This window comes from Hemiscyllium ocellatum, chromosome 37, assembly GCF_020745735.1.
Source record: "Hemiscyllium ocellatum isolate sHemOce1 chromosome 37, sHemOce1.pat.X.cur, whole genome shotgun sequence".
Lineage (NCBI taxonomy): Eukaryota > Metazoa > Chordata > Chondrichthyes > Orectolobiformes > Hemiscylliidae > Hemiscyllium > Hemiscyllium ocellatum.
The window spans coordinates 35,551,866-35,575,619 of record NC_083437.1 but is presented as its reverse complement, the minus strand read 5'-3'; the positions used below and the strand labels follow the sequence as shown (position 1 = coordinate 35,575,619).

At 38.2% G+C, this 23,754-nt stretch overlaps 1 protein-coding gene across 4 annotated transcripts; it reads right to left on the bottom strand.

The window, feature by feature from the left end:
• Window positions 1–1,521: 1,521 nt before the first annotated feature.
• Window positions 1,522–23,754, bottom strand: c37h1orf159 (chromosome 37 C1orf159 homolog). Of its 4 annotated transcripts, XR_009647095.1 has the most exons (11): window positions 23,686–23,754; window positions 23,401–23,490; window positions 18,541–18,625; window positions 17,559–17,660; window positions 16,227–16,292; window positions 15,981–16,115; window positions 13,925–13,950; window positions 11,202–11,232; window positions 3,730–3,830; window positions 2,301–2,360; window positions 1,537–1,560 (listed from the first exon to the last, which is right to left on the bottom strand). XR_009647095.1 is itself a non-coding variant. In XM_060852022.1 (10 exons), the coding sequence occupies exons 1-9, from the start codon at window positions 23,710–23,712 to the stop codon at window positions 3,748–3,750; spliced, it is 645 nt and encodes a 214-aa protein (XP_060708005.1). In that variant the 5' UTR covers window positions 23,713–23,754; the 3' UTR covers window positions 1,522–1,560; window positions 3,730–3,747. The 4 variants fall into 4 exon arrangements, 3 of the variants coding, with proteins under 3 accessions (XP_060708005.1, XP_060708004.1, XP_060708003.1); XM_060852022.1 differs by lacking the exon at window positions 2,301–2,360 and having other exon boundaries at window positions 1,522–1,560; XM_060852021.1 differs by lacking the exon at window positions 1,537–1,560 and having other exon boundaries at window positions 1,590–2,360.

The following is a 23,754-nucleotide window of genomic DNA, read 5'->3' as shown; positions in this document are numbered from 1 at the left end:
ACTTACTCTGTGAACAGAGCAGTTGATTCTATCATAATAGCCCATTCAGTGCATGTCAAATTATGGACAAATGACAGGGGGCCCATGCAGTCATTTGGGCTCTGCTGACGCCTCATATGGGCATATGATTGAAAAAATGGACAGACGTGTATATAACAATGATAAATTCCGATCTGTGTATGTGAATGTTTACATATGACCAACTGTACATATTTTATTTTATGAATAAAGTATATATTTGAAATAAAAAAGTTATGGACAAATCGAGCAAATACTGCAGAGATTCAAAGATTGAAATTTTGGTTATTCAAGTAAGGATTTCACAACCCATGGGTTATAGCTGAATGAATTAGCAAATATTTCCTTTGCTATTGTCCCCCTCACTGAATGTGTTTTGTTTAACCCTTTTAAAAGGATTTCACTTATTTGTGTATTTTGAGGAAGGATTTATATTCAGCACCAGTTGCCTGGTTGATTATAGTTTTAGATGTTGTCAGCATTTTTTGTTCATAGCAAACTTTTCAATAACAATTTAGTTTCTGTTATAGTGAGATATAAATTAAAGCCTGGCAGATGGAGGGGAGGTAATTTTGGTGTCGACACAGTTAAAATAAAAAATAACAAAGAAATGGCATCATAAGAAACATCTTTGTTGAAGACAAGTTACCACTGTTTGAACATTCTCGCAGAAATGATACTTCTATTGGTCTCCATGCATGCTTGAAAAGGATAAGCCCAGCCTAGGCATGAAGGCTTACCATGTTTTACTTCCTGAGCTGGAGAACTAGCATCGGGGTCTCTTGCTAGGGGCGAAATCCCAGTAGCGACAGAATGAGACCCATACATTGCTATTAATTCACCATTTATGGGCCTCAACTAGCCCACAGGTGCAAGTGCTACCCAATGCCTTTCCTGCCATATATAATATATCTATGCGAGTGGGCAGAGAGGCTACAAGCACAATACCATTGGCCTGATGCTCAATGTTTCATCCTCCACTGCCACGCTATTCCGAGGAGCAAGTGTAAAATACAGCCCATTCACCTTTAATAAAATACAAAACACTAGATAGAATCTTGGTTAAGGACTGGAGGATTGCTATCCCTTACTCTGACATCACTGAGATATCAGCCTTGACTATGGAATCAAGGTGTTGGATTGTGGCTTCATTTAATATCTGTCTAGAAGCAGCACTGTAACTATGAGTCAGGCTGATATAATATAGAGATTATACACCTTTCATAGTGGGGTAGATAAAGTTTTGGTGGAGTGTAAGTGAACTTCCTTCCAATCTTTCCCATCTATGTTTTATACAGCTGCAAGCTGTACGGAAAAGGGAGATCAACACTTCCTCTCAATCAAATAAGAATACTTTTACTTCTGAACTGTTTGCTGGATGCTGCATTTTTGACCAATTCTTCTTAAACATTTCCAAAAGTAAAACAACAAATCAGTATTGACCTTCTGTCTAATCAGTAAATGTATTCATACATTATATCATGAAGCTAATGATTGATTTTTACCTTTCTAATAGTTCCATGATATCATCACACTTCATACCTGAATGGTTTACAAAATAACAACCAGTTATCATCTTTCTTCCAATATACCAACTCACATTTACAACAAAACAAATGCATCAATGCTACAGTCCTTTCATAATAAATGAAAGTTAAAGAACTGCCTTGTCTGGGATAAATTAGTTGATGCAGAATAGAATCCGTGCACTAAGAAAAATTTATTCTGAGAAGTTACACTTTAAAAATTGTTGACAGTCAAATGAAAGTGAGCAGATAGAGAAGATTAGATTTCTATTGGCTATTGCCCCATGGAGACCAGCGACTACCACCCACAGCATCCCAAGGGTCCACATCCAGATCAACAAACTAACATCAATCGCTAAGTTGACTAAGGACCTCCTAAACAGTCCAACCTCAGTGGCCAAAATGCAGTCAACGGAGCTGGGCAAATGAAATAAAAAAGGTCACTTCTGGAGAATGAACACTTGGGGCCTTTGAATTTCTACATCTTCTCAGTTCAAAACGTGAAAGAAATGTAGGCTGGTGGGGGGAAATTGCTTCTAGCTCTGCAAAGTAATGATGGCAAAATTATGTTTACCTTATTTGCTACAATGCAGCTCAAAATATTGTAAGCAGCATTTGATTGTATTACAGAGAATCAATCCTACCCACAATTTATGTATATGGGAAGAGTCTTTAATCTGAAACCTAAAAATTAAAAGAAAGAACTCAAAATTCTGTGAAAGGAGCTTTAAGTCTGCTTTTAAAAACAGGAGTCACCTTGTCATTGTTTAATGTCACATCATTCCATGGATGGATATGTTACAGGGTGCCCATCTCCTTCAAAAGAAAAAAAATTCTATGACCCAGGGTGATGCAATCTAAATAAACAGACTGCAGCTATGCAGAAACCTCATCAGCATTGTAAAGCACCTGCTTAGATCCCTGTAACCCATTTTCGTGTTTGATGGAAGTTGATGTCGACAGCACGATATTGCATGTCACGTTTTCCAGTGAGCCCAGAGAATTTTAAATTGCAATATTACAGTATGCATGGTTGGGTAGGTTGGTAATGTGAAGCTATTAGTTACAAATTCAAAGTCTTGACTGCCTTGTCCTGCCAACAAAGGAGAAATGAAGGGTAAAAAAACAGAAGGGCTGGAGGAAAGAAATAGTAATTGAACAAGTGGACAATGTGGACTAAGGAAGGCTTAAAGGAAGCCAGATTAGAAGCAAGACAATATCAATAGCCCCACTAAAGCTGGGTAACAATGAATGAGGTAGCAGAATGGAAGAAACATATTTACATTTACTCTACGCTCTTGAATTTTGAAAAAAAAGAGTAAAATATCAAACTGCCAGACTAAAGTATTCCTGACTGATTATCTATTAAAGAAAATGCTAATGTTACCCAGTCAAAAGGGTGAATATCTGATTTGAGGTAATTAGAAGGACTGAGCTGAGAACTGAGGGAATATTAGCCTCAAAAATATTAGCTTCACCTTCAGGGACATAATTCAATATGAAACTAAATGATAATTGCTAGAATGTCTCGAGTTAAGAAACCTCAATGCTACATTCTGCATTTGGCACAAAAAAAAAAGAAAGTGCAATGGACATTACAAGAAGAGGTGACCCAGTACTCTTAAATCCACAGCCAGAAACATAACCTGTTACAAATCAAGCTTAACACCTATAGAAAGTACACTGGAGCTGCCAGAGCTGATGGTTTCTAGGACAAAATTCTATCAGTACCTTTATGGATTGAGAGCATTCAGGATGCATAGACCATCTAAATTTAGTAGGATTTGAAGACAGAGGTGTTGCAAAGAAATCAGGAGAAGATTAGAAACTAAGTCAGTTGACCTTGATCTATCAGTATCTACAAACAGTTGAATAGTGTAGACCAATATAGGAGATATATGCTTTTGTGGTCACATATCAACTTTTGACTTGGTCGTCATTTCATCTCTGAAATAAAGTCAGAAGATGGAGAACAGCCCAATTATATTGAACAATATATTCCCAGACTGGGGAGAGATCATGTCTGTACTTCCAAATGCCCATGTGATGTATGTGTGTGCGCGTGTATCATTAAACAACAGTTCTACAAAGTGGCCCTTGCAATTTGGCAGAATGATAGTGTCCATCAGTGCAGGGAATTTATATAAAATGTACAAATTTAAATAATACCATTTCTTGAACATACATGGTGGACAATGCAGGATCAAACATTGCTTATGGCAGCCGAGGCAAATGAAGCTGTAGAAGCAGAGAGTCTTTCTCTTCTCGAATATCTTTGTTTTCGCACTGGAAATACAAGGAAAAGGGAAGTGAATGAACTAGATGCCAATCAGTAATTTTATTAAAACTCTTGGGCTAGGAGACTATTAATATAGCAATCACACGAATGTACTGTCAGCCAAAATACATCCAATCTGGTTATCTGAAATCCAAAACACTTAATCTACCCTGCTTCAAGTTCAATTCAATAAAATTTAAAAAAAACACAACTTACCTGGGCATTTGCTTACTGTATTGGCATGGTATGACTCCAGACTAGTTACTAACTTCACTGTTTTACACCCCACTTTATTCCAAGTTTCTGGCAATCCTAGACTCCGCCACCCAAGTCAAATTCTAGAAATATCCGAAGTCCAGCACCCTAGGCACTGTGGTATTGTACTGGCTGCTTTGCGCAATCAGGAAAGATCATAAAAGTGAATGAAGATCAAGTAGCAGCAAAGGCTTGGTTTGCTCAAACCACAAAACAAACATCTCACGCTCATTAATAAAACAACGTACATTCTATGCTCCATATCACAGTACCTTTCATTGAAGTGTAATCAGACAAAAATGGAGAAAACTAATAAAGAATAGATGAAAGAATGTTTAAAATCTTTATCCAAACTGAGTCTCAAAAGAAAGCAGCAGCAGAGGTCTAGTTTGGAAATTCCAGAACTTCAGAACTACATAGCAGATTGCACACAGTCATTAATGATGAAGTGAAGATTAGTGTTAGAAGTTTGTACAGTTTCTTGTGCTTACTGATGGAGAGAAGAACGAACTGTGGCAGCATTTAAACAGGATTGTAAGAATTCTGAAATCAAGCTGCTGTTAAGACTAGTTGCTAAAGATGGCTAGTTGACACAAAAGGTGGTAATCAAAGTCCCTCTACAAGTGGAATCTTAGAGGAGCTCAAACATCAGAGTGGAAGAAGGGTAGCTGAGGCAGAAAAAAAAGTCACATCAAAAAGACAGTGTATGTGCCTTTGCCAGCGTACATTACTTTTAGGTGATAGTTACACTACTAAAGGAACAGTGATAATGCTTGTAATAGGGTCTACCGTTTGGTTTTTCCCTTGAGCAGATAAACATAACACAGAAATACACAGTTTCCACATTATTGATTATTTGGATCTTCCCCATATCGTGGGAGAAGAAAGGCAACATCAACTGCAGGACAAGGGGCAGGGGGAGAGCGAAAAGAAGGAGGGAGTTCAGAACACAAGCAGCCACATTGTGGATCTACAATGCAGCACAACTGCTGGAATCAGTTCAGCAATAGCTACATCTAAAAACTGCATTCCACATTACAACTGGGAGCAAATTCTTAAGCTTAGGAAAACCAGGGTAATTAATATGCTGGACACCATGCTCCCTTCCATTGCAATTTCTGCTCAGATCCATACTTCAAGCTCAAATAATTGACTTCTGGTCTATTAAACACTCGTTAAGAATTATAAATGAGTGTTAGACCTTCCAAACATACCCATAAATCTTGATAGGACAATAAAAATACCAATGTCATTAGGAGTTTTGGCTGGAGTACCTAGGTGTATGTGATCTCCTAGTCACTATCAATTAAAATTCATTGTCCTTTCTTACGGACCTTCTGCCACAACATAATAAGCCACACAATCCAAGAAGTGCTGACCTTGGTAATGATACCCACTTCTCAAAAGAACATTAAAAAACTGTATACTGAGTAGAAAGGCAAATGGAATGTTATCCTCTAATTTGGTGTCCTCATTTAAGAAAGATGTAAATGCGTTAGAAACAGATCAAAGGTGGTTCAGAAAAAGGTTTGATCAACTAATACTTGGATAGGAGATTACCTCAAAATACCTAAATCTATTGCAGCTTAGAAGGAGGAGAGGCAAGTCCATTGAAACATATACTGAGTGCATACTGTAAGGTGTCTCCTTGTGGAAGAGACTGAAACAGGTTATCTCGAAGAATCAGATAGGGATGCCTGGCACCAAATGGAAAGAAAGAAGGAACAGATGGCAGTTATAAAAGAGATAATTGGATAAGAATTAGGCATGCATAAGAGGAACAAATAGTCAGTGGGTCAAGGTTTGTACTGTGCAAGTTGAAATAAAAACCTGACTTGAAAAGCACATGCCTGAACATTGTTGAGCCAACCTTTTAAACCTGTTGTGTTTTTAAACAGTTAGAGCAAAGAATGGTTAGCTGGTTTTTACATCAAACATTGAAAGCTACTTATTATTCTCAACCAAAAATGATTTGGAGAAAACTTCAGAAAAATGGCTGAATGAAATAACCATGAGTACCTGTCACTTCTTTATGTAAGAGCAATCAAGCCTTGTAACCACCCAAAAAACAGGATGATAAGCAAATCTTTCTCAGAATTGGAAATTGACAATATGAACATGAAGGAAGATTTGGACAAATTATATTTTATTGTTTAAATGAATCTAAAGTTTATTTGCTCACTTGCTAGGTGTGGTCAGATTTTGACAAATTCAGAAAGGCTGAAGCTAGTTCCATGAAAAAGAGTACTAATGGAGTTTAATAGACTTCTGCAGGATTGCAAAACAATTAAATGTAAATTTTACAATCTATGCTGGCACTGAGATACATGGCAAGTAGGAACAAGAGTAGGCCATTAGTCCCTTGAAGTAATTAGACAGTGCCAAAGTACTAGGTTAGACAGCTTTGATAGGAATTAAAATTTGCAGACTGAATGCTGGAAACATGTCAAAATAACAACAAACTTTTTCAAAGCATTTCTTTCCAGTATTATTTGAGGTGCAACAAGGATGTTGCCAGGGATGTAGAGTTTAAGCTATAAGGAGAGGCTGAATAGCTAGAACTATTTTCCCTGGAGTGTTGGAGGCTGAGGGGCAACCTTGCAGAGGTTTATAAAATCACGAAGGGCATGGATAGAATGAATAGCCGTGGTCTTTTTCCCAGGGTAGGGGAGTCCAACACTAGAGGGCATAAGTTTAAGATGAGAGGGAAAAGATTTAAAAGGGAAATCAGAGGTAACTTTATAATGCAGAGGGTGGTGCACGTACAGAATGAGATGCCAGAGACAGTGGTGGAGGCTACTACTACAACAACAAAAAAATGATATCTGGATGGGCATTTGAAAGCAAAAGGTTTAAAGAGACATGAGCCAACTGCTGAAAAATAGGGCAATATTAATTTAGGATAGCTGGTCAGCATGGATGAGTTGAACCAAAGGGTCGGTGTCCAAGCTTTACTACTGACAGATATTGCAGCAAGACATAAAAAAGGCTGGTGGGACTGTCTAGATACAGATCAAAGGCAACAGTATGAAATAATAACTTAAAACAAAGAAATTAAGGCATAAATGCTTTTGACAAGCAAGACAAAGGGAAGAGAATTTGGGAATTACAATAAAAAGAATGAACCCCAGAAATGTCCAGCATATAATCAACTTATACTTTAGGTACGATTCAAAATACCATTTCACATAACTTCCCCATGAAAGAACATAGTTTAATGTTCAAAACTAAACATAAAAGCAGAAGATTCAGAAGAGGATGGCAAAGGGAGTACATTGTATTGGTTGTTAGAAGTTTCAATTCAGTGAAAAATGCATCAACAGCAGAATCTTTCAACTGTATTCGATTGCAGATACATAGCTATGTTCTGTAGAATAGTCTGTATGAATCTAGACTAATAAGACCTAGAACAAAGAGTTTGAGAACAATGTTCCTTCTAATACGTGCAGTTGCAGGTCTGCACCACTAATTGATATGCTAATGTTGTTCCCAGCATTGACGCCTGGTTATGGAAAATGCTTCCATGCATAAACCTCAGCAGGTCCTCACAGAAGAAACAAAAAAAAGCGTAATTTAAGAATTCGAACAACTTCAGATTTGGGGATGCTAACACAAAAAGTTCTCTTTTTAAAAGTAGTAACTTCTTGTAAACTGGCCTGAATTATTGATTTTATTAGTAAGGATGTAGTAGCTGTTGAAAGTTTGTTGTTATTAAGTAGGCTATCAATGAAAAAGATGCAAGTTGAAATTAGACATGGAAAACTAAAACCTTTTACACATGGAAAATCTGTGAATTTGCAACGTACAGGTTGCTGGGCTATAACACTGGTTTCATTAACACATTCGCTATAACACAATTGAAGAATTTTGGACACTGTTTCTAAAGCAAAATTTTTAACAAGTGTGTATTGGTTATAATGGGATTCTGGCCCCATTAGTTTACATGGTGTTGTTATTACACAATTTTTTTAATAACACGTGATTGCACGAGAACGGAACTGAGTTGTAGCAGAACTGACTGTACACAATCAGGATATTATTCCTTCAATGAAACATAATTTCCCCATGAAAGAAATTAAAGGTTTATGGATATTCAGGCGCAAAAATATAAAGACCAAATAGTTAAATTGTATTAAAACTACATTGGCAGAAGCATGGGAAAATTGCCTCAAAAGTTAAAAACTTTACTAAAGGGTTCAGGAATAGCTGAAGAAGGATTCAATAAGTTTATAGAAGAGACAATAGTGTGACAAATGCCAAAAGAGACAGCCATTATTTATACAAATTTGACCTTAGCAAGGGATTTCAGTGAGGTACTGGCTATGAATTTAAAGGGATAATTCATTTTACAATTTGTAAATTTGTCAACCAGATTTAGTTAACTGAGGATAATATATATAGCAAAGACAAGAAAATTGTGGATAAGGTATTAGTAAAATGGATAGGGATGGATTTGCTTCCTTTGCAAAGTTTTTCACTGATAATGGTGGGACATTTGTTAACTAAAAAATTAGTGGTGTTCAAATAGGAATAGAACAGATATGAATTTTGCAGCAGAAAGCCTTTTAGTAATGGGGTTGTGAAACAGCCATGCAGTAATATACAAAACAATTAATAATTTACACTTTGATGGCCAATATTTTATTAGCTGTATTAGCCTAGGCAATCCATGCCACACGTTCACGGTAAACAGTCAGAGGATAAAAGATCCTGATCAGTAGAAATCCTAAAGTTTGGTCAATAATAGGTGATCAGCTCCGCAAGCATGGGAAAGGACTACAACAAACTCTGGTTGAGCATCAGAATGCAGCTCATGCAGTCAAAAAAAAAGCTTTCATTAAAATCAAAACCACAGAAACATTCAGTGATCCTTAAGACATAACGTAAGCCCAATGGAAACAATTTTCAAAATGGAGAAATTTCTAGACGTACTCCCAAAAACTACATACTGTACACACAGTAAAAAAAGCCTAAAAAAAGGGATCTGTTGTAATTTAGTAGCATCTGGCAGGACTGCTCCAGACAAAATGGAAATAGAGAACAAGCGATGGTTATGGTTTAAATAAGGGATCACTGGATGACGATATTATCAAATACATTATATCCATACAAATAGACATAGATTTATGGGAAACAAGTAATCAGTGGGTAGGAGTTCCATGAAGAACAATTTGAAATAACACTGACCAGAAAAGCATTTGCCCAGACTCTGTCTAACCAGACTATTAATTGCAGGCAATTAATAACAGCTTCAAAATAAAGGGGTCACCCATTTAAGAGCAAGATGAGGAAGAAATCTCTCTTAATAGATCAGAGTCTTTGAAATGGTTCTCTCCAGAGAGCAGTAGAGGTTGGATCTTTGAAATTTCTTATTAGCCAAGAATCTACCTACATCTGCCTTAAAAATATTCAATGGGTATTGAGAGTAGGCAAGGTTGTGCATTTGAAGCCACAAGTAGATCAGCTATGATCTCATTTAGTGGTGGAGTGGAAGAGAAGGGCTGAATGGATAACTTATGCTCCCAATTTGCACTTGGCCCAAATGCCTAAGCAGGTTTATTGACCAATGGAGAGATTGCGAGGTTTGAGCTTGGTGAGTCATAGAGATTTGCAGCATGGAAACAGACTCTTTGGTCCAACACGTCCATGCCGACCAGATATCCCAACCTAATCTAGGCCCATTTGCCAGCACTTGGCCCATATCCCTCTAAACTCTTCCTATTCATATACCCATCCAGGTGCCTTTTAAATGTTGTCATTGTACCAGCCTCCACCACTTCCTCTGGCAGCTCATTCCATACATGCACCACCTATCCGCATGAAAAAAATTGCCCCTCAGATCCCTTTTAAATCTTTCCCCTCTGACTCTAAACCTATGCTCTCTGATTCTGGACTCCCTAACCCCAGGAAAAGACCTTAACTATTTACCCAATCCATGCCCCTCATGATATTAAAAATCTCAAAGGTCACCCTTCAGCCTCAAATGCCACAGCCTATTTAGCTTCTCCCGGTAGCTCAAATACTCCAAACCTATCAACATCCTTGTAAATCTTTTCAGAACATCCCTCCGATAGGAGAGAGACCAGAATTGCACACAATATTCCAAAAGTGGCCTAACCAATGACTGTACAGGACATGATTTCCCATGCACAAAGCCATGTTGATGATCCCTAATTAGTCCTTGCCTTTCCAAATGCATGTAAATCCTGTCCCTCAAGATACCCTCCAACAACTTGCCCACCACCAATGTCAGGGTTACCGGTCTATAATTCCCTTGCTTTTCCTTACCACCTTTCTTGAATAGCGGCACATTAGCCAACCTTCAGTCTTCGAGCACATCACTTGTGACTAATCGATGATACAAATATCTCAGTAAAAGGCCCAGCAGTCACTTCCCTAGCTTCCCAGAGTTCTATTTCTACTCTAACTACACTGGCACAAAACAACAAGAAATCACCTGCACACAGATGGCTGACAAAAGAGCTTATACAGGTCATTCTGCTATAATGCATGTTTCGTTAACATGAATTCGCTATAACACGATTGATGAATGGGGGACATTGTTTCTATTGCGCAAATTTTTAAAGCATCTATTGGTTAGAACGTGATTCTGCCCCTATTAGTTTAAATGGTGCTGCTATGTGATTTTCTTATAACACGGGATTGCACGAGAACAGAACTACCACATTATAGCAGAATTGACGGTGTTTTGTAAACTGGGTTTTGCTAGTCAATAATTTAAAATTTCTTGTGTAAACTGTGGAGTGGAGTAGAGGTAGAAGTGGATGCAACTAATGCTTATCAACAAATTAGCTTCTCCCAAGACTTTTCCATGCAAATAATGTGTTATTTCTAGAGGTGTTATTAGAATTTATGCTCCGGTTAGCATGTGTAGCAAAAGTGTAATCATGTTCTTGTTTAATGCGGTTTAATCAAGACAAATAGCAACCAGAATAATTTTCTACAAATGACAAAGAAGGGGAGTGGTGAGGGTGGCAAAAATTGGAAATATTTTAGAATGATAGATTGAACTTTTCATGAGCACAGATTGTTGATTATGCATTGGAGAATCAATATTATATATATATATAACACCCCCAATCTGTTTTGTTGGTGTCTATTACCTGATCTAATGGGGCTCCTCATAATTTCTGCCTGTAAAACAAAAGAGACCTTAGTCACATAATGCCACTGATTAGAATGGTTATTTAATTATTAGAATTAAAACTCATTACTACCAAATTAAAAAAAGGACTGATTATAGCATGAATTACAGAGATAATTTTCTACAGCACATAAATTGCTCTGAGCTGTCAAGTAGATCAAATAAAGGCAGCTGACTCCGATCCAATTCCAAATTCCATTATATCTATTTCAATTGATACAAAATCACAATCAAGTAGAAAAGTAGAATTCTACTGCACTTTTTACAATGCTACTTTGCTTGTGTTTGCCAGATGACCGTGATTTGCGATTTGAAAAATACTTAAAAAGTGCAAAAGTACAGGACTATGGGCATACAGGAGAGTGCGATTAATTAGATGGCTCCAGCAAAACTGTTATCACATCCTGATTAGTGTTCTTCTTTATTGTCTATTTAATCTAACCATCTCAATCTGATTAATCATGTGAAATATATTCCAATTCAAAAATGCACACCTATCTGAAAGGAGGTTGGTCTCCTGGCCCATGGCACATTAGTTTCAATATCTATCTGTGAACAGTAGTGTTGTTACGATTGATTAGATTAGATTAGATTACTTACAGTGTGGAAACAGGCCCTTCGGCCCAACAAGTCCACACCGACCCGCCAAAGCGCAACCCACCCATACCCCTACATATACCCCTTACCTAACACTACGGGCAATTTAGCATGGCCAATTCACCTGACTCGCACATCTTTGGACTGTGGGAGGAAACCGGAGCACCCGGAGGAAACCCACACAGACACGTGGAGAATGTGCAAACTCCACACACAGTCAGTCAGTCGCCTGAGACGGGAAATGAACCCAGGTCCCTGGCGCTGCGAGGCAGCAGTGCTAACCACTGTGCCACCCTGGTGGATTGCTTCATAATTACAAAAGGTGTCCACAACTCAAAAAGGCCAATCAGCCCAAATGTTAGGCAATTTTTGGAACGCTGTGTGCAGTTCTTGTCTCCCTGCTATAGGAAGGATGCTGCGAAACTTGGAAGATTCAAAAAAGATTTACTAGGATGTTGCCAGGATTGGAGGGTTTGAGTTATTGGCTAGAGTGTTTTTTTTTCCTGGAGCGGAGGCTGAGGCGTGACCTAATAGAGGTTTTTAAAATCATGAGGGGCATGGATAAAGTAAATAAACAAATTCTTTTCCCTCAGGTGCAAGGAGTTCAGAACTAGAGGGTATAGGTTTAAGGAGAGAGGGGAAAGATTTATAAAGGGGCCTAAGCAGTGACTTTTTGATGCAGAGGGTGGTGTGTGTATGGAATAAACTACCAGAGGAAGAGAAGGAGGCTGGTATGATTACAACATTTAAAAAGGCATCTGGATGGGTATATGAATAGGATTTTAGAGTGGTATAAGCCAAATGGGATTAGATTTATCTGGTTGGTATGGATGAGTTGCACCAAAGTGTCTGTTTCCGTACTGTACAGCTCTATCAAATGTTTGAGGATTCTGGGTCTAGGCTTGATGGAGAAGCTAATTGAAACTTAGAGAACACTGAATGGCCTGGACAGAATGGATGTTGAAAAATGTTTCCATTGGTAGGAGGCTAGGACCAGAGGGCACAGCCTTAGAGTAAAGGGAAGACCTTTTAGAATGGAGATAAGGAGAAACTTCTTCAGCCAGAGTGTAAGAATCTATGGAATTCACTTCCACACCAGACTGTGGAGGCCAGGTCATTGAGTATATTTAAGACGGGCATGAGTACGTTCTTGATTGTTCAGGGGATCAAGGGTTACGGGGAGAAAAAAAAAAAGGAGAATGGAGTTGAGAAACTTATCAGCCATGATTGAATGGCGGAGCAGACGTGATGGCTGAATGGCCTAATTTCTGCTCCTATGTCTTATAGCTAAACGCCTCTGAGTGAAAGGAGGAGTAAATGTCAGGCATCCCATATCAAAACGTGGCAGGAGACAAGTGTCTAACTGAGAACTTGGAGCAGGACCATTGTGAACATTAGAATTCATTTTCTAGAACCTGGGTTACTCAAAAATCAATGCCCACAGATCTTTAAAATGAATATAAAAAAACCAATAACAGGCAATTCAAAGAAAACTCAAAATTACAAATGCTGGATGTGAACAAGTCCTAAAACTAAAATGTGAACCTCCCTATTTAAAAACACAAAGGCTATTTACTTCTAAGAGGTAATACTTTTAATCTGAGGTGATACAACTGTTTCAGTTATCTTGAATGAGATGATTAACTGGTATTAAAACAAAAAGTGCTGGAGGAAGTCAGCAAGTTTGGCCGCATCTGGCGAGAAACAGATATGGGTTCCAAGGAAAGGTCACTGGCTTCAAAATGTTAACCCTGTTTCTTCTTCTACAGGTGCTGTCAGATCAGCTGAGTTCTCTCAGCACTTTGATTTTATTTCAGATTTCCGATATCTAACATATTGATTTTAGTTGAGCGGTTACCTAGTCATTGTTTAGATATCAAAATTGTGTGGGAGATACTTTGCTCCTTAGGTCCCTTTTAAATTATCATTGTTTTTGGTAACAATGAAGGAAAAGTAAAATAATGCTCTTAAAAACAGAGGAGGCATTTTCTTTCAAATGAATCAACTAGATCTGCATTTACATGGAGCCTGAAAATGTAAAACATCTTAGATGATTTCATATAAAAACATTGCACTTTGACTTACCATTTCATTTGGCTGCAGTATAGAAGCTGAAAAAAAAAAGTAAAAGGGACTTTAGACAGCAATAAACACACATTTCAGACAGGTTGACACTACATTATGTCCACTCACCAATTCATGAAACAACTCCCTGGAGGCTAATTTTCAATGACAACATATAATTGTCCTCGCCAGAACCAATTAACAACACAGACAGGACGTGGAACTGGGATCCTTCTGGTTTGCAGTATTTAGCTGCTTACTGGATAAGCTGAGAGATGTTTTGGAGTGTACACTTACTGCACATGCAGTTGCAATAGCTGTGAATTTGCTGCATTCTTCCAGAAAGTTTTCAACAACTATTCCAAGAGAAACCAGAACAAATGAATCACAGCAATTGCAATCTGCTATATCCTGCTCAAAAGGATGGCAGAAGAAGGTTCATTAGTAGCTTTCAAAACCAAATTAAGTAAAATATTCGAAGGGGAAAAGAGAGACATTTGGTTAGAGACAGTTAGAATATTAATTGGATAGCTCTACAAAAAGACGCATCACAGACATGATGGCCAAGTGGCCTTCTACACTGCATGATTCCTTAAGGGCAATTGACTCCACTGATTTTTCTCAGCATCTGAAAATTCACCCATTGTTAATCTGTTGGATACAGAGTTCGAAATGCTGATTTCAAAAATGGTGACGGGGGAATTCACCTTTCCCTACAGGTGCAAAGGGACACTGTTGGCATCACTTACAAACTGGTAAGTGGTGATACAAACTTTGTTAGCAAATTGGATGACTACAATTATTCAATTTTGTAGAATATTTCCCCCTTCTGGAAGCAGTATTCTTTCTAAAACTGGAAACTGGAATAGGGAACATTTGAACAATTCTGGTGAGGACTGGGGAGACAGAAAAGTGTTTGAGGGCAAGGAAGGTGGGATGGGAATAATTGAGCAATATTGTTTGAGCAACAGCACAACATCAGTCTCTAGATCCATTACATAACAGGTCACATCACAAGTCAGATTATAAAATGGCTCAGACATCTTAATTTTAGCAATTTCAGGGGAAGGTTATTAAACCATACATCTTTTAAGATAAGCAGACATCAACTTCCAATGTCTTTAACAAGTATGTAACAAACACTTGTCAGTTACAGTTGCCAAGGTGTTAAAAAAAAGTTAACATTGCTAATTTTCTGTTTTCAAGCCAACATGTCCCAACAGTTTAATTTTCACAATAACTTTAATTTCTATATTGATGTCTTAAAGTCTTAGGTGTGTTATAAATTATATATTTTCTACAATTTGCTCTAGACTTTAATATTCAGCCAATAACTCTGTATGCTCATGAAGTTGGCTATCTGGTAATAATTTGCATTGTTTTACCTCCTTCCTCCACAATGAGAAGTTCACATTATGTAAAACAGCACCAGAGTGCACACAACATGGTTTTCACAATTTCTCATTTTGGTGAAAATACAATTAAATTGTGAGAAAAATGAAAGCTTGCCTGAACAAATTGGGGAATGTTGTTGCTTTAGCTTTTGACAAATTGCTGACAGACAATTATTAGATTATCTGTTGCTTGATACACAATGAATGTTCAGAAATTCTATAAACAAGTTCTTCCTATAATTATCAAATTTGTCAGCACTAAGCATGATTTAGATTAACAAATCTTAATCTCGGTAATGATTTGACCCAAAGTAGCATCATTAGCATGGAGTAAATTGGAGCAATGTGCTCATCTTGTGAAACCAGAAATCTCTCTGATCAAACCATTCTTATTTATAACTTATAAAGCCAATATTACTTCAGCACTTGGATTTAAATGCTCCAATATTTGCTTGCCCATCAGTTTCAATCCATTAACAGTTCCCATGCCAGCTTTTAAGCAGCAAATTTATGACATCATCAGGACAGAATCAGAAAGATACAGTCAGTAGTTAGTTGCACAGTGAGGAAAGGATACTTAGAAGAAATGAATAATAAAGAGCATACTTTAAACAGTACGCACATCCATCTAGAACCAAATGCTCAACAGCCATAAACGAAACAATACAATATTAGGTCTTTACCTTTGTTTTGCTGGTAAAACAAATGTGGGAGTTTGTTGGATCGCTTGAGGTAAAAAAATGCAGCCACAGAAAGGATGAAGAATGAACTGATAAATAGTGTTCCAAGGCATAATGAGACAGCTATCCCTGGCCCTCCTTTACAAAACAACAATAAAAAAAATCACTTTATGAAATACAGTAAATGATGTTACTTAAACAATGGTTAGCGGTTTCATGGCATCTGTGGTTTCCTATTTGTATTCTTACCAATTTTAAGGATGGTTGGGCCCACTGTGGTGCCATTTTCCACCTTCTCTTCACTGCCAGAGGGTGCTACAATAGGAAAACTAAATGGGCGTGAAATTCATACAATACTAAGGATATCCAAACAATGAACTCAAAAGACATTTTACTTAGGAAGTTGCTGCATTTAATCTTTGTATTATTACTGTAATAGTTGAATTACTTCTACATCCAATTTAAAAATGCAACCCAAAATTATTATAATCCAGCATTTAAAAAGGGGGCGTTAGATAAGTAGAGGAAGGAGAAAGCAATTGAAGTATCTGATGATCGAGTTAGATGAAGTAGGGCATGAGGGTGTACAGTATGGACATCAGTATAAGCAAGTTGAGCTGAATGGTCTACTTTTCTATCCTACAGAAGCTGTGAAATCTATTCAGATTAATGAAGTACACATCTCTACACCATATCACAAGAATATGTTCAACCTAGTCTGATGGTGCAGTTTGAACTCCAGTATTCTCCCTAGAAACTTTGGGATAACTAGATTAGTGGAAAAAAAACACACCGAAGGCATGAAATATCATTATTTTGATAGTTAACCAGTTTCCAGGAGGAAATAATTTAATGAGGAAACTTTACTGATGCTCTTTGACAATAGGATTGGGAATGTTTAAAGTTCTTACTTACACTAAATGTTAATTGGGCCCAAAATCTTTTATTTGGGATAAAGGTAACTCAGCACTTTCAAATGACAAGCCTCATAATATATTGTATACAACAGCGACAATCTATTTGGTTGATTGTGTAAATCACTTCATAATGAATGTCAATTTTTAATGCTTTTAAATCACTTACATTGAATCAGGCTGGCTGCAAACAGCAGAGAAAAAAAATTGGCAAGAGTAGTCACTGAAGTCAGAAACAAACTTCAGTTTTTGTCTCCTGTTTGCAGGACTTTAGCCTGTTGCTCCTCATTGGATAACAACTGAAACCCACTTATCTTTTTTTCCCCCCAAAAGAACTACATGTTAGTTTCCTTGATTACCAGCATAACTTGTAGAACTTGCCCAAACAAACAGTCCAAGTAGTGGAGATTCGAAAATCAATTTTGACTTCTAATCAGATATATAGTTCTTACCCACTGTAGAGACTACACTTTTAGTTTAAGTTTTCAATGCATCTGTCTTCAGGAGACATCAGGTTGTATGTAAGGTTGTATGTGGGCTTTAAAGGATATCTCCCACTAGCATTAGCTAGTGTTCAAGCAAAATTACTAATGACCTAACAGTCTAGTCACATTTTATGATATATTGTATTGTCAGATGAAAAAAAAGACAATGTTAGGTTACTCACAGACGATGCATTCAGTCCTATTATTCAAGGAATCAATTAATGTTTCATTAATGCACCTGATGCACGTGGTACTTCCATTCTTAAACCAGTGTCTGTAACAGCCTGAAAATGGAAAGTGGGTGAATAAGAGACAAATGCTACTCAAACCTCCTGTAATTATTTTCAGCTAACTTGGAGTTCTTGAAATCAAGCTCAACTGAATTAATGAAGTAACAGACTGGAGTGCTCTCTTTTCCATCTGCCTTACACTCCCAATCTACATGACCATGGACCAAAAGCGGTTGCCTCCAGATCCCTGCAAATTATGACACTAAAGCATTTAAATCGATAGCCCAGAAATGTTGGCAATTTTTTTGCGGGAAGCTAAATATTTACCTGACTCATAGTCACAGTGTGAAGTGGTGGAAGAGGGTATTATTCTGGGAAGGATCTGCCTTTTTTTAAAAAATATAATGTTAATTGGTTAGAAATCTATTTTTTCCACCAAAAGGTCAGAATTGGTCAGGCAATTCTCTTTTACATTTATAAAATTTACAAGCCTAACACAAATCAGTTTAGGCAGACAACTTGCTGCTTAACAAGTACTTAATCCAAAAGGCTACCTCAAAATAAGATACTTGAATCATCATTATTTGAACTAAGCAATACAAGTACTAAAACGAAAATTCAATTTTATTATCTCTATTTTATTAGCAACAGGCAGTAAAAGTACACCAGTTAAACAAAAAAACTTGCATTCTTGTTCCGGAGTGAGAACACAAGTGGTAAGAAATGGAAAACACTCAAGTAATATAGTGATTCACGAGAGTGATGCTCTTCTGGGTTAATGTCTTATCGAGGAACATTACAGACAAAGTGCTCAAAGTTGAGTGCTCCATTCTCCAGTATTTACATTTGCTAACACAAAACACATGGAATGAAAAGTTGACGTATGCTTATTTGGTTGGCCAATATTACCAATGGCGTTATGTTAAAAATGTACCTGAATAACATGAGCTGCTTTGTGGACAAAGGCCAGAATCATCGGAGAGATCTGCACAACATTCAGACAGAGCATTTAATGGAATCTAGAAAAGAAAACCAAAGCATCAGAAATTAGAGTAAGGACAAAGATCTGTATTTCTAAAGAGCTTTCAATATGCTTAGATCATTCCAAAGTACTTCAGAACCAATTATGTACTTCTAAATCACTGCAATAATGTAGCAGTCAATTTGCACATAAAAGGTCCACAAAAGTGTAAGGAATAAGTGACCGACATTTTTTTTCCCCCTGATGGGTTTCGAGGGTAAATATTGGCCAGGCTAAAGTACATGACCCTGGGCATTCCTACTGGATTTGATCTTCAAGCTTCAAAACTTTGGAAAAGCAAGTCAGAGCAGGACTTGTACACTTAATGGCAAGATCCTACAGAGTGTTGCTGAACAAAGAGTGCAGGTTCATAACTCCTTGAAAGTAGAGTTGTAAGTAGATAGGATAGCGAAGGCAACATTTGGAATGCTGTCCTTTATTGGTTAGAGCATTGGAGTATAGAAGTTAGGAGGTCATATATAGGACATTGCAATATTCCAAAAGTGGCCTAACCATGCAATTCTAGTCTCCTTTCTATGTTGTGGAACTTGTAAATCTTTTCTGAACCCTTTCAAGGATGTTGCCACGTTTTGAGGATTTGAGCTATAGGGAAGAGGCTGAATAGGCAGAGGCTGTTTTCCCTGAAGCTTTGGAAAAAGGAGGGGTGACAGAGGTTTATAAAATCATGAGGGGCATGGAGAGGGTAAAGAGACAAGGTCTTTTCCCTGGGGTGGGAGAGTCAAGATATAAAAGGGACTCAAGGGGCAACTTTTTCATGCAGAGGGTGGTATGTGTATGGAATGAGCTGCCAGAGGAAGTGTTGGAGGCTGGTACAATTACAGCATTTAAAAAGGCATCTAGATGGGTAGATGAATAGGAAAGGTTGAGAGCGATATGGGCCAAGTGCTGGCAAATGGGACTAGATTAGGTTATAATATCTAGTCGGCATGGATGGGTTGGACCGAAGGGTCTTTTTCTGTGCTGTATATTTCTGACTCTACGACTTTGTACAAGGTGACCTTTCCCAAAACCATAATATTTAAAAGAGAAACGCACTTAAATCAGCATTGGTTACATCGAAGGTTCTCAGCCTCCATTTTACTATAAAGTCAGAAAGAGAATGCATCTCTGTACAATAACAAATCACTACTAAGAATAGGAATGTAGCTTTTTTTTTAAAAACAAAAGGGTATTTATTCAACTGATTTCAAGTATGCCCTCCTGTGGAACGCATTGACTTGTTGAAATATGATTGAATTTTAACTGTCGTAACAAATACTCAACTTGGCAAATAGCGATTTCAGGAGTTCAATCAGAAATAAGAATCTCCAGAGATAGGAGGCTTTTATCTACTGATTAAAAATACCTGCACACATGCCATAATTAATGGTACATTAATATACATCCAACTGGTGAAGTCAAGAAAGGCATGGATAAGCCTAGATGAAGTTTGCTTCTGTTGACCTAGGCATGTATAATGCATTATACATGAGCCTTAAAAGTATTTGAACCAAAAACACCGATCATAATATTGTGCACATCACTGAGGTTGCAGCAGGAATGTTGGCCTGACAATTTTGTCACTAGGCAAAAACCTAACAAAGTCTTAATTCATATATTAGTTCTTGAATTTATATTAGCAAACAGAACTTCAGAACCACTACAGTAACAAACAAGTAATATATCACATGGGAAAACCAGTTTTAGATTAGATTACTTACAGTGTGGAAACAGGCCCACCGAAGCACAATCCACCTATACCCCTTAATCTAACACTACGGGCAATTTAGCATGGCCAAATTTACCCAACCTGCACATTTTTTTTTTCGGACTGTGGGAGGAAACTGGAGCACCCGAAGGAAACCCACGCAGACAGGGAGAATGTGCAAACTCCATACACAGTCAGTCAATTGCCTGAGTCGGGATTGAACCCGGGTCTCTGGCACTGAGAGGCAGCAGTGCTAACCACTGTGCTGCCCTTGTATTAGTTTTGTATTAGGAATTTCTGTATTGTCAACTCAAATACCAGATTGTTCAAAAACAAAAAGGACAATCCTACTCAGGTATTTATTTTTGAATGAGCTCTCAATGTATTGAAAGTATGCAACACATTTGTCATTAGGAGGGAGCTGAAAGGCATCTGGGAGTGGAAACTGACTGGATATTAACAGACCCAGTCACTTGTGAAGGAGTAATCAATGAAGCCAATATTATTGTGAAATATATTTACTTATTATGTGCATAGTCACAGAGCCAAGTAATAGCCTTGACAGAGGCTAGGTGGGGTTCTTCAAGCCTGTCTTAAAGCTTAGTCAGTGACACTCCTCAACAATGCGAGTCATTGTTTGGACTGCACCAGAATGGAGGTCTTGTTAAACCCACTGATATTGGTTGGGGTGAATTGTATTCCTAAATCATTAGAACAAAAGAAGATGATGAAACACTAAACGATGCTGTCTAATTACAGCATACAAGTGGCTTCTTCAAATTTGGTAACCAAGATATGCAGAAAATATTCTAACATGGAAGCAATACACAGGAGAACAAGGACACTATGCTTCACGTTAAAAGCTTCAGCTAAGAAGAAAGGCCTAAGAAGACTTTATAAAAAGTCAGTTAAGGGTTAAGTAGTTAATATATCATCACAAGGAGGATAAGTTCAAACTAGTGGTGTTAAGAGTTAGGATTAGATTAGACTTACAGTGTGGAAACAGGCCCTTCGGCCCAACAAGTCCACACCGACCCGCCGAAGCGAAACCCACCCATACCCCTACATTACCCCTTACCTAACACTACGGGCAATTTAGCATGGCCAATTCACCTGACCCGCACATCTTTGGACTGTGGGAGGAAACCGGAGCACCCGGAGGAAACCCACGCAGACACGGGGAGAACGTGCAAACTCCACACAGTCAGTCGCCTGAGTCGGGAATTGAACCCGGGTCTTCAGGCGCTGTGAGGCAGCAGTGCTAACCACTGTGCCGCCCATGCCACCGTGCCACCCATAATGATTGTTGATCAGAAGCTCATGATATAATAAATGACAGACATTTGGAATGGCCCTTCTGGTGTAAGATAGTACAGTAAAAGCCTATAAAAAATATAACTGGCTGATGCAACGTAACAGGGTGGATGTTCCTTTTCAAATTATATAGGTCTAGTACACTCCACTACTTTTTGTCATTTACGTAAATGATTGGGATGTGAACATAGGAGGCAAAGCTAGTAAGATTGCAGATGACACCAAAATTAGAGGTGCAGTGGACAGTGAAGAAGGTTACCTCATAACAATGAGATTTTGATCAGATGGGCCAACGGGCTAAGGAGTGGCAGATGGAGTTTAATTTACATAAATGTGAGGTGCTGCATTTTGGAAAAAACAAATCAGAGCAGGATTTATACTCTTAAAGCTGAAAATGTGTTGTTGGAAAAGCGCAGCAGGTCAGGCAGCATCCAAGGAGCAGGAGAATCGACGTTTCAGGCATGAGCCCTTCTTCAGGAAAGGATCCCTGAATAAGGGCTCATGCCCGAAATGTCAATCCTCCTGCTCCTTGGATGCTGCCTGACCTGCTGCGCTTTTCCAGAAACACATTTTCAGTTCTGATCTCCAGCATCTGCAGTCCTCACTTTCTCCTTATACTCTTAATGGTAATATCCTGGGGAGTGTTGCTGAACAAAGAGACCTTGGAGTGTAGGTTCATAGTTCCTTGAAAGTGGAGTCACAGATAGTGAAGAAGGCATTTGGTATGCTTTCCTTTATTGGTCAGGATATAGGAGTTGGGAAATCATGTTGCAGCTGAATAGGACATTAGTTAGACCACATTTAGAATATTGTGTGCAATTCTGGTCTCCTTCCGATTGGAAGGACGTTGTGAAACTTGAAAAGTTCAGAAGAGATTTCCAAGGATGTTGCCAGCGTTGGAGGGTTTGAGCTATAGGGAGAGGCTGAACAGGCTGGGGCTGTTTTCCCTGGAAGCTGAGGGATGACCTTATGGAGGTTTATAAAATCATGAGGGGCATGTATAAGATAAACAAAGTATTTTCCCTGAGGTTGGAGAGTCCAGAACTAGAGGACATAAGTTCAGGGTGAGAGGGGAAAGACCTCAGGGGCAATGTTTTTACACAGAGGATGGTGCATGTATGGAATGAGCTGCCAGAGCAAGTGGTGGAGGCTGGTACAATTACAACATTAAAAAGGCACCTGGATGGGTATATGAATAAGAAGGGTTTAGAGGGATAGGAGCCAAGTGCTGGCAAAAGGGACTAGATTAGGTTTAGGATATCTGGTTGGCATGGACAAGTTGGACCGAAGGGTCTGTTTCAGTGCTGTACATCTGGAGGACTCCATATGGTTAGAGATCATATACTATGGTCTTGCAGTAAATAACTCCTTTCAATGTGAAACTGGCTGAAAAAGTGCACAAATTGCAGAAGCGAAATAATTGCATAACAACATACTCACGACATTAAATGATACCTTCTGATTTCATGTTCCTTCTTTAACTAACGTTCTGTATAACTAATTTGAACTAAAGAATGAATTAGAGAGACACTTGTTTGGTTTACGGTCAAAAGGTTTGTGTTATATAACCAGCATGGATTTGTCAAGCTGTAAAATTCCACGTAAAGTTTTCAATCTAGCTTGCGTGAAGGGAAAATGTGATGTAGCAAACGTCATTTCAGGCACTTCCTGCAATTCAACAAGCAGAATTAACCACCACACCTCGTCCTGAATAAATGCTGGGTCACACAAAAAACAGAAGTGCAACGTACCAACGACTGTGGTGTTTCAGTGCAGACTTGAAGCACTAGTCCTGCCACAAATACAATGAACGGCACAGTCATGGCCACTACAAGAAGTTTCTGCGAGAGTAAACACAAAACTAAATTAATTTGCTGGGAAAAAAACCATACAAAATGCAACTTCAGTACCAAGAGCTCAGCAGTTAGTAAAACATTGAGGTCAAGCTAAAGAAAGCAGTCCGTCAAAGTCACACAATTGGTAAAGACATACAGGCAGACTTATTTACTGAACCTCTGAATAAAATAAAATCTTACTTCAGTGAAAGAATTAAGTTCAGGCATTCGGATTTTCACTCTGTCACAGCAATTGAAAGCAGATTCCTC

Excerpts from the sequence above, each read along its gene's own strand:
- c37h1orf159 (XM_060852022.1), bottom strand. The coding sequence starts at position 23,712 with ATGCCTGAACTTAATTCTTTCACTGAA. Across the intron at positions 16,293-17,558 it reads TAGGACTGAATGCATCGTCT|CACCCTCTGGCAGTGAAGAG; the intron begins GTGAGTAACCTA and ends TTCCTATTGTAG. Across the intron at positions 3,831-11,201 it reads GAGGAGCCCCATTAGATCAG|TGCGAAAACAAAGATATTCG; the intron begins GTAATAGACACC and ends TTGTATTTCCAG.